Genomic DNA, 12,035 nt, shown 5'->3' with positions numbered 1-12,035 from the left:
ATTGTTAAATGTAAACTATCCATTGGGCTCTTTTTGCATTTTTATTTTTTTTAGATTTTTAGTTTCTTGCATTTGTTTGTATTATTTGCATTCAGTGGCCTAGCATCTCTTGCATTCCCTAGTTCAAAAACATCCAGTACTCAGTAGACACTAGGGTTCAAGGGAATATCTACCAGATACATGGGGGTTCACGGGATTCCTTTCATCTCTTGCTGTATGTAAAACACTGTGAAGTAGCATCTGTTTGCAGGAAATTATTCTGTTTTGTAAAACCACATACATGGACTTGCCTTGTAACTTAATAATACACAGGGGTAATATTAATGGAAGTTTTGCCTGTCCAGGTTGCATGGCAGCCTACTGAACTGGTCAGGGAGATGCTGAAGAGCAGCAAGGCACTTTGAAAAGAACATGACTACTAAAGCAGTTTTTAAACAATGCTGTTATCTTGGGCAGTTTTCTTCTCTCCTCTTTGCCTCCACTGTTCATGATACATTCCTTACAAATTCAGCCTTTTCAGGGAATTTGTAAGCATTGCTTTATTTTTATTTCTCTTTCAGAATAACATAGTTTTGGTCACATAACCTCTTTTATTTAGTGCCCCAACAGAACACTAGTGAAAATCAGGTTTGCATATTGAAGTAATCCCCATGCATTAAGCTTCGCACAAACAATAAAAACAGCTGCAGAGCTTACAGAAAACAAACCAACCCATGGCAGCTGGAGAGAGGAGGAATTTGGAGAAGATCCCCTGTAAATCTGAACAGATGTAAGTCACATGTGAATGGTCTCTACTGACTGTGGGTGACAACATCCTGCTGGCACACAGGGTCTGATCTTTAAGTACGTGAATTTGCTGTTCAATCCACTGTAATGACTCAGATGCATGAACTTGCTTATGCATGTCTTAACAAAGATAAGACATAACAGGCATAAGCCTGTGCTGGGCATAAGCTTCCATATGTAGAGGAACTAGACAGGCAATATGTCACCTGTATTGTCCAGATGCCCAGGAATGCTTGCAAAGGAGACAAATTAACAGCATACATGAAAATTATATCCTTGAAAAGGTAAGACAGAACAAACAGAAACTTAAGGTAAGAGAAATATTTATTTAAATTTGCACAATAACGAGCTTATACTGAACAAAGTCAATCAAGAAATAATAGTAAGTGCAGTAAAACAAGGAAATATTGATGACTTTTCCCATCAGAAAACAATAAGAAGCCATGCCTGTGCATCACGGGTTTTCTTTTTTGTTGGTTTTTTTTTTGTTCTTTTTTTTTAACAATAACTTCTATCTTTTTTTTTTTTTTTTCCAGCGCACATACTGTACATATCACATCTTAGCTGCTAGGTTCTTTATTCCTGAAGGCTTCATCCTTTTAGTCAAACATCTGCTAAGTTCTGCAGTAAGCAATCAAACACATTTGTGCAGTTCCAAATATGATTAGGTAAAACTGCTGCATTCTGGTCAAGTGTTGGACTCTCAAAGCTTCAGAAGACCCTGTAAGAGCTCCTAGTTGATTTTGGATCTTGACATCATTATGTACAGCATTACAATGTGTCACTTTACACTAACCTAAACATTCTGCACAAGGATGCCAGACAGACAAATAGCCAGAAGATTTGGGCCTAACCTCAAACAAGGGTTTACACATCTGAGCTTGTCTTGAGTCCCAAAGATTTCACTCTGATTCAGGTAACTGAGTTCATCACATATCTGCACTTCAGATAGACAAAACCAACCTAGTTTTAGTTTTAATTTTGAACAATTTTTGGTCTAAAGGTCTATTTCTGTGAAGGAAAATTCTTTAACCAGAAACTGCTTGTGAGAGATGGTTGTTGGTGTCACAGTTCCTGAAGGCACTGTGGATCCACTGAGCAACAGACGTGGCCATTCTAAAGAACAGAAAAACAGAAAGAAGAATTGCAACAATTTGCATTTTGTACAAAACAAGTAAATTTAACAATCTCAGCTGTTTGCAAACACTCATCAGATTTGAATATACAGACTTGGATCAGATCCATGACATTGTCATCATGTTGCCCAGGGGAACAGGCTATTATGATTCTTCTAATTACTTGGTTTGCCATGGTCTGTGTCCCAGAGCTACAACAGTCAAACTGAAAGAAGCTGGGATCAGTGGAAGAAATGCTCCCAGCATAAAGGTATCAGGCATCTGCTCAAGTACATAAAGCTTTTGAACAAGATAGGGCACTTGGGAGTTTTATTCAGATCAGGCAGAAGTGACTCTGGGCTTTATTTAGCCCTGAATGCTTCAAGTCAATACATCCTGGCTGTAACACCAGCAAACATTAATCCATAAACTTTTTCCTGATAGTCCAGACATTCTTCTGAGAATATTAGCAATTAAGGGAACAGATTGCCCATGGACATCATTAAAGTACCTGAGAAATAATTTTCTGCACCTCCAATATTTCTTTTTTTAAGTCTGATTCTTACAATACAAATAAAAGCTGAGTATTATTTATAAATTACTCCAAGTACATTTAATTGACTAAACTTTGGAGGTTACAGTCCTACTCTCCACCTTCTTTACTTGTGATTAGAAATGTTTCTGTAGCTAAGTCTACTTTAGCTGATACCCAGTTTTCTGAATTCTTAAGGGATTTGTGTAAACCTATTTTGCTATAGCTTGCTTAGAGAGGCTTAGACTAGAGCTTTGACCTTCCATGTGGTGCTCTGCAAGAAAAGAGTAGGGTGACACAATATGAATGAGAAGGAGCACTATACAAACTGGACACACCATTAACCTGATCTGGAGGGATCAGGCTGCTTGCATGCAGAACTGCAATATTAAAATGCCAGCAATATGAGGAGATAGTGTATTTCAAAATGAAGACTGTTCTGTAAAGAGAATTGAGTGAGATTTGGGTTGCTTAGGGACAAAGTAGTACACCTTCACTGTTACGCAGATTCACATCTGAGTCATTAAAACTATGGAGTCTGGCACAGTATCTGTTTTAATCTTAACTATGTTCACAATGCAGCACTGTATTTTATTAGTCTGTTTATCTGTTTACACTGAATACCAATTAGTCAATGCTTAGAGTTCAGTCTTTGCTTAACACGAAAGGGCAGATGGCAGCAGCACAGAGGTCGCCATCATCAGAACTGATGCATGCCTTCTGCATTGCCATTGATTAGCAGTACAATGAGAACACATTTCCCATCACTGAATGTAAAAAGTGATTTAGGAAAGAATCACACACCATTATTTGTTCTACAGATGGGGAAACAGATGCAAAAGAACCTCAGCAACTTGCCCAATCAAAAAGTAACTTCTAGCATTGGAGCTGGAGTATACCACCAGCTACAGACCCCAAAAGCACAGATTTCTGTGTGTAAGCCTGTTTCAACATCTTTCAGGCAGCAGCTGGCTTTCTAACCATTAGCCATTCTGTCAGATTAGAGCATTTTCTTCTCACCATTGACCCGTTCTGCCACCAAGACAAATGCTGACACCTACCTGGTGCATACCACGGCCCTTGAGAAAGGACTACGCCTTGATGGCAGCAGCTGCTATTGCACATAGTATGAATCAGGCTAAATGGAGGATGAAGGTGATACTTGACTGCTTCTGCTCCCTGATCACACAGAATTCTCACAGAAGGAGGTGTTGAAGTTAGATTGTTTTATGAGCACCTTTTCAAAGTAGTTAATTGTACCATGTATTAGAGTTTGGGAGGCATCTTGCTTGGGAAGGACATAGAATAAAGCCCAAAATAAACTGTGAATTTCAGTAATAATTAAATAACTATAGATGAATCCTGCTATCTCTCTCTCTTTGGCTACCGTGGAAACACCTATTGTTATTCTTCAGTTGGATGGCAGAAAACAAAATCTACCCTATAGGCTTGCTCTGAATGGAAACATTTATTTTAAGCTCCTTTTCTTTTGTATCCTTAAAAAGAGATGCAAGAAGTCACATATGCCCATAGCCATTAATTTTTCTCCTTGGACAATGAAGTCCTTTGACTATAAAAATGGTAAATGTTCTAAACATGCTGATTATGCTATTAATTTTAAAGCATGAAAGCTATGTGACCATATAACTAGTCTTTTTATTCTCCAAAGCAATTCAATCAGTTCCAATAACACTACAGTATCACACTGAACAAGTTTCTTGTGCAAAGTCTAGGCTTACATACCTATATTTGCATGTTTCCAAGACAGCATGGAGCTTGGAGCTCTATGATCAAACTTGAATATACTCGTGGAAAAGCAAAGGCCACTACTGTGTCCACAGCACTCTGCAGCATAGGCTGTTGTCCTGCTTCTGACCTCCTAGCAATTAAATCATCCTTCTAGCACATGCAAAAGTACAATTAACTAAGCTGAACACTTTTACTGTCATCTCTGCTGCTTTAATACAAGTGTAGACACCAACCGTTCACTGACTGGACTCAGTGCATTAATATTGATGTGCCACAGAACAAGACAGGAAAGAAGTATCTCAGCTTTATCTTGATACACTTTACCTTGCACTGGCAGAGGGTGCACTCTGTGCCATGCTTAATCCAAGAAGATCCAGTGAAGCGAATGACATTGGTTTCATCCAGACATGTTTTAGTAATGTCATTGCGAATGGTGTCTGCTTGGCAGGGGTCAGTGACACAGCGTGGGCAGCACTCATTCTCAGGGAGGACACTGAATTCACAGTCCACCTCTGGGCATGGCAGAGGCCAGCAGTCAACTTCTCCTTGCTGTTTTCAGAGAGAACAAAATATGATTATTAGCTCTTATTTTGTTTCATGGCCCATTCCTCTGGATCAGCACTATATTTCTAGCTGGCTGATTTTTCCCATCTGGTCCTGTTCTGAATTCAGCACAGAGAACACTGACTGTGGGAGACACGACAGGTCAGGTGCATTTTTCTGCATGCTATTCAGGAAGTATATTAACTTACTTCCAAAGACTCTGCATCTAACTGCAGCTGAAAATTCTCCATACAAGTTATGCAATACAGGATATGGGTCTGTCCTTGTGAGACTCTTGTGCAAGTGACGGAAGCTATAACATGACTCCACTGCAAAAGTGCTCCGAAATCTCCAGTTTCACCTAGTTCCACCTCTATTCAGACTGTTGGTTTGCCATAGAAAGCCCTCAAATTTATTTTTGCCATGGTTACAAGCGCATTGGCTAGATTAAGGGTGTCAAGCCAGCAGCAGCCCAATGTAATGGGGAACACCAGTGTGTTTTCAGTGAGAGGACCTCTACCCACTTACCATCCATTTAGAATATTGTGATCAGAATAATTGAACTTCCAAGTGTAATCACACTTTCTGCATGGTGGGTTTAGTACAGCCAGAGTAAGAAAAGCTCAAAGCAGAGATTTGTGTTGAGCCAGAATATCCTTAGGTGAAATTACTGTATGCCTGATCACAAATCTAAAGATGTTTAATTATTCACATCAGTTACTAGAAGCTGGAATCAACTTCCCTTCACTCTGGACAAGGGCCAAAGCTGCAGATTTATTGGTCAAAGAAAAGATTTCACAGAAGTCATTAATGCACATTTTTTTGGGGTAGCAGGTCCATCTCTGACCTCAAAGTTATTCAGGTAATTTGAGCACAGATTGAGTAGTCCGGATTTAAGGGGGGCAAAGAGAACAGCATATGGCCCTAGGAAATCAGGATATTCACAAAAACTGTATCTAAGACTTTGAGCATGAGGAGTTCACTATCTCCAGAGCAGAGGCTGAAAAAAAATTCAGATACTCGTCATGGCTCCAAATCTACCCCTCTTTTTGCAGAAAGTATTGTGAAGTTAGTCTTTTACAAATTTCTCATCTGGATCAATTTTCTTATTCCTGAACTACATGGTGGTAAGAACGAAAGCAACCTTTGAAACCAGCCACTGCTCTTGATACTTCAATCTGGTTTTTTGCAGTGATGAACAGTACAAGGACTAGACAATACACTGTCACCCCAAAAAATCCATGACTACTGAAAGAAAGCAGGCTTTAGCTACAGAAGTAGCATCTTGAAAAAAAAGAAACATCTATTGAGATTCTAAACTGTAGGTTGTTTTGTTTCATTTTTAAGACACTTAATGAAGCACATGGGAATCTCTTTAATTGGATTTTAGCAGTGGTAGCACTGAAAACACAGTCTACAGAATTGGTTTCTGGCTGTTATTCATGATACCCTGACTTGCCAAAGCTGCTACATGAACTTTACATTTGCAGATAACCTGTAACAAAAGCCAGTTGGTTTTTTTCTTGGGATTTTTTCTGTCATAGAAACTTCCCAAGCAACCTTATGCAGAACAGTTTGTATGGAATATATGCCCAGAAAAAGGATGACAAGGTTTAATAGATGTTTTTTTCAAAACTCATTTCACTGTTTTGAAAAATATATAGTGTCTTATTATTTTTCTGTTACTCAAAATGTCTGAATGAAAAAACACGTTTTAGTCTATCAGCATCCTTGAAATTATCAACTGGGATAATAAATACATATTTAGAATTTCCTTATACTGCTTCATCAGTCTCTGAATGTGAACACATTAATGTTGCTGTGTAGGTGCCATATCCAAATGACCTTCACTCTTTGCTAAAACAATCTTTATGATTAAATAATTTTTATTATGTGTATTGTGTCAAAATGCATTTTTGACAGGAACTTGACAATACTGACAAAAATCCACGAAAACCACATTTTGATTATATAAGTACTGCAGGGGAAATTAAGTGGATGCTAATGCATGAAAATTAAACTATTCACAGATCAGAATATCTCATATACTTTTTCCCTCCTGTCTCTGCTGCTGTAATCAGAAGCCTTACCAAACAGCGGCACTGCTGACAATTCTGTATCCAGGAGTCACCACTGTTATAGGAAAGCTCCCCACTCTGATGTAAACACTGACTGCTGAGCCTCGGGTCACATTCAGGACAGCAAAAGAGGTCAACAGTGGGATTTTGGCAGTCACAGACCATTCGCCGGCACATCACATATCCATTCTGTTTTTAGAAGACAGACATACAGTGATGGTAGAAATTTGCACAACTCCAGCCATACTTGGGCCAAAACTTGATTTTTTGCCATGATTCTAAGACAGTAGCTCAAAAGTTTTTTCACAGTATCTTTGTCAAAATACAATTCAAAACAAGTTAGAAACCCCAATACACACTCATCAACTACCATAAAGTTCCCCTGTTGCCTTATATACATCCTTCATACAATCAATCTTTAGGCAGCTCTCCTCTAAGGTGGTGAAACCCAAGGGTGTCTTTCCCAAGGGTCAAATTTTAAGAAACTAAGTTTGTCATTCTCATATGAAGGCTGGATGAATCTTGTTTAAACTTCAGACTATAGAGTATCATAGTATCATAGAATACCAGATTAGAAGAGGGTACCAAGGAAGACAATCCCTCTCTTCTGTAATTATTCACATAAGGAAAATGATAGGTGATCTGAAATTCAACCCATATCAGTGGAAGTTCAGCTGCTGAAATGCTCAGGACACAGCTACCAGTGTATTGGGCCTTCATTCTCCATCAGCATTTAGCTTGGGACCAAAGTTCCCACAGCAAACAGCTGAAAAGTTAAGGTGAATTACTCTGCAGATACAGAACTTACTTCTATATATAGCCATCTGCTAGAGATACTGGTGTCAGCCTCCAACTCCAATATGTATCTAGACAGTTTCTTTGCAAGAGAATGCTGTTACTCCCACCAAAAAAACACAGGTGGCATCTCTGCTAACAAAACAGTACTATTGTCCTTCTCCCAGCATCATATAATAAACTTCCTGTGGATGTTCTGCTTGTGCAGGTTAGAGAGAGAAGCTCTCCTCAAGACCCTATGTAAGATACAATTTTATTTTTCTGTAGCACCACCCGAGAAGGCAGCTGTACCAGGAATTTCACTTGAATCATGATGCTCTTTCCTTCATCCCTACCACCACCTCACAGAAGCAGCTAACTCCATTTGTACTGACCTGGCATGAGCAGACAGAGCATCTGTCATTCTCCAGCACCCAAATCTGACCATTGTGCTTGATTTTTTCTTCATGGATACAGTCTCCTGTGCAGTTCTTGCCATGGGGACATCGACAGTCATACCCACCATCCAAGTTAAAGCAAACAGTGTCATTGGCACAGCTATGCCTTCCAGTTCCACATTCATCAATATCTGCAAAAACATGCCATGCAATGCTCTTAGACCACATTCAATTAACAAAAATGTTCTTGTGGCAGTCAATATAAATGATTCTTAGCCATTAAAGCCTTCAGCTGAAAATTAATTTGTACTTCACCAGAATGGGGAGAAATAACTTACAAGTTCACAAAAAAATATTTTACAAGTCACATCAGCTTTTAAAACATGATATTGTGAGTTTTCCTACACATCTTTTGAAGTGAATGCTACTGAGTAAGGTAGATAGAATGAAGAAATCACAAGAAGTATGCAAAAAAATATAATTCTCTGCTCCCTTAAGAGCTTTAGTTTGTGGCAACCATTCATAAGACATGTTCAGTGAAACAAGGGCAGCTTCAGAATCCTGTTTTCAAAACCTTTTGCTAGTTCTGTGTTCTGTCTAGCACATTTGAGTTCACTTGCTGAGAAGTTAATGTGAAAGGTGACATCTGACCTGTAAGCTCATTTAAGCAAGTACACCATGTTTTAAATTGCATCATTTATTAGAGACCATACTTAAAGTTGCATCATTTATCAGTGCGAAAACTAGAATACTTTAATTATTCAAGTTGCAGTGATACCTATAGCTCCTGTGTCTAGAATAGAAAATAAAGAAAAAAAATTGTGTCTCCAGTGAATACAAATAAATTACTTCAAAACAATCATATCTCAAAGAATTCAAGAGTACCATTAAAGATCTATTTCATCAAGGTACACACAATTATTTTGCAAGAGCCAACTAGCAGCACAAACTACCTTCTACTCAAATAGTCTTTATTTAGCTTTTTCCAGCTGTCCAAATGTAGAAAAATTATCTGGGAAAAAAAGTTCAAAAGGTCATGAAGTAAACAGATATATGCAGTAGAAAGTGGAAAACAGAGTAAAGATTAGAACTACGGTGACTGTAAATACCGATACACTGAGTTCAACTCTAAATACAATTTCACAACAGTATGGCCCAAGTTCTTAATTATTAAAAAGTATTGTTATAATTAAATGCCCAACAGAGGAATATGAGACAAAATAAGCAATACGGTCATGCATGTATCTTTCACCATCAGCATAAAACCTAATAAAACTCAGCTTTGGGTTCAACAATGGAAATGAAACCTCCAATTCACCTCAAGCACATTCAGTTTAAAGCAAAATAACTCCATTATCATTTCAATTCCAAGTGTGGCTGCAGAAAGAAAAAAGTAAACAAGTTGCTAACATGGGTATGAATTGGAATGAAAAACAGCAGGGAAATTATTAGAATCTCATTGTACAAATAAGGAGCATTGTGGGTTTCTTTCAAATATTGTGCGCAATTACAGTGGCACCATCTTTAAAAAATTGCAAAATGACTAGGGCTTATGGGAAGAATGAGGAAAATGTCATTTGAGAAAAACTGAAAATAAATGAATTGCCCATCTCTAAAAGAACATAACAAAAAAAAAAAGAATACTCCAGAGAAGATACGTTGACAGCTTTTTTTCTCCGTATTGCCTAACACGCAAGACAAGGGACAGTGAATGGAACTGGAAGACAACAAATTTAAGCCTGATAAAAGGAAATAACTCTTCATACAATGCATATACTAAATATGACACTCACTGCCACACTAAGAGGTGAAAAAGAATTGTATAGCCAAATTCATCCTGAAAGTAATACAATCTTGCAATTTAAAATTTGGATCTCTGCATACTCAGTCTAACTATTTTTAGGTTATGCAAGAAAGAGAACAGAAACTAATTCTATATAATATAATGATTCAGATTAACAGCAAGATTCTCTTTATCATTAAAGTATTTTTTAATAAATTACTTTATGAAACTTGTGTTCATTTCTTAGAACACTGTTTTGTACAAAGCTTTCACACAGCTAGTGTCATAAATGAATAACGGTACTTCTCAAGAATCTGGACACTTAACAGAAAGCAGCCATATTTAATGAGATAAGTGGACAAAGTTCAGATATCAGGTAAATAAGAAGAGTTTCCTTTAAACAAAAAATGCTGACCTTATAAACATTAAGTCTGCATTTGGCCCTTATGTATAAGTGTATTTCACAATTTTCCCATGAGAAAAAGACTTCTGAGGTTTGTTTTTCAACACAGTAACAGTAACTGAAAATAATGGAGGTTATCATTGACTCTGGTATCAAGCTGAGCTTATCTGGCACTGAGAACTTATGAAAAATCTCAACTTTCTTTTTTTTTTTTTTTTTCAGTAGTTTGATTCATGAAAATAAATGTTCTGGATAGGGCAATTTAAATATCCCTAGTCACAGCAGGAGCTATTTACATATTGATTCTAACCTAATCAGAAACAGCAGTGTGTTTATGATGCAGCAAGAGAAACACCAACTTTTCATGCATGAAACTCTCATTTGCATAATTCATCCACATCAAACTTCGAGCATTATCAGCAAAGAACTTGCACACAAATCATCCACACCAAGCAAAACTTTGTTCAGTTTTTTTACTTTGGAATTTTAATGGATGGTAAATTATGTTACTGACAGTTTGGTTTACAGTCATAACCAACTATGGACAAGGTACACTGACCCCTCCACCTTTTGTATCTGAAAAGGGAAGACGTAGGATTATAGGTTGCATATTTCCAGTATATCTAGCCACAGAGGCATATTATTATTGCTCCCATATTCTTTCAAAACAAAACCAAAAACAAACCAAAAAACTATAACAAAAAACCCAAACAAAAATCAAACCAGCCAAACAAAAAAAAAAACCAAACAAATAATTCATTTCAGGCTATTTACAACACATTGCTTAGGAACCAAGCACCTTGAGTGTTATGACATTAAAACATTAGGTCTCAAAGGACTTGGAGGTTTGCCTCAAAAAAACCCCAGAAATGAAATGTAAGTAGTTATCTAATGCTAAATAAGGATAAGTTCTTTTTTATATAACCTACACTAAAAATTACAGCAGCTTTGATCTGGCCCATTTTGAAGGATTTTCCATTTCTTACCATCATCTCTTGGGACAACTTAACATTGCAACAACAAAGGAGTACCATGGGGGAAGAAGTAGTGATATATTCTGTTACAGAAAGCTAGGAGTTAATTGTATCACAAATAATTTCATGTCTACACAGGAAAAATACTGGCCTAAAGCCATACAATATGGTGACAGCACTTGGAATTACTAAACTCCATTGGCAATATTTGTGAGACTGCAGAGGCAGAAATCTCCATAAAAATGGGCATTTTAATTGCTCCACCAGGTTGTGACCCAAGGCTGTATTTAACAGATTTACTGACTGATTCTTGGAACAGATAGTCAAAGAATCCCAAAGAGAGAAAGCACTGTTTGACTTGGCCCTGAGCAGTGAGCAGGCTCCGACTCGGAATGTCTCTACCGAGCAACTACTCTGCATTGGTGTGATAGTTTTCACTCTAGGCCTTCCTGGAGACCAGCTTGTAACCAGAAAGGAACTAGGAAAGTGACCAAGGAAGTATTCCATGCTATTCCTTTGCATAACCTGAGGTATAAATAAGGCGTAGATAAGAGAGCTCGCTCTCTTCCTTTCCGGCGAGGTTCGAGAACGGTGGGTCCCTGTCTCGGTCTTGCTTATCTGGAGCTGAGGTCTACAGCGACTGCTGTTGTCTGCCACGTGTGAGGGGAGAGTGCTGGGCCGTGTCCAGCTGTCCTGCTTCTCTCAAGGGAAGTGGTGAGATTTTGCCAGTTCTTTATTTTGCTGGTTACCGGGTTTTTAGATTGTGCATACCTGTTTTGTTTCTGTCCCTTTGCATCCTTTTTTTGTCCTTTTTCCCTTCTCCCTTCCCCTCTACCCTTTTAGGAAGCTATTTGGTTTCTGAGGTTATATGTATATAGTATTCTCACTGTATATATCTGT

The 12,035-nt window shown here is 37.9% G+C and overlaps 1 protein-coding gene across 1 annotated transcript in view; it reads right to left on the bottom strand.

The window, feature by feature from the left end:
* Positions 1-1,092: 1,092 nt before the first annotated feature.
* Positions 1,093-12,035, bottom strand: part of NELL2 (neural EGFL like 2) — a 148,314-nt gene continuing 137,371 nt past the window's right edge. The window contains exons 17-20 of the mRNA XM_017829184.1: positions 7,973-8,166; positions 6,816-6,992; positions 4,507-4,731; positions 1,093-1,902 (exon numbers count right to left, since the gene is read on the bottom strand). Of these exons, the coding sequence (XP_017684673.1) occupies positions 1,852-1,902; positions 4,507-4,731; positions 6,816-6,992; positions 7,973-8,166 (647 nt within the window). The 3' untranslated portion in view covers positions 1,093-1,851. The remainder of the gene's footprint in view (positions 1,903-4,506; positions 4,732-6,815; positions 6,993-7,972; positions 8,167-12,035) is intronic.

Source organism: Lepidothrix coronata, unplaced genomic scaffold, assembly GCF_001604755.1.
Source record: "Lepidothrix coronata isolate B3197 unplaced genomic scaffold, Lepidothrix_coronata-1.0 Scaffold159, whole genome shotgun sequence".
Lineage (NCBI taxonomy): Eukaryota > Metazoa > Chordata > Aves > Passeriformes > Pipridae > Lepidothrix > Lepidothrix coronata.
The sequence above is the reverse complement of the archived record's forward strand: the minus strand, read 5'-3'. Positions and strand labels throughout refer to the sequence as shown.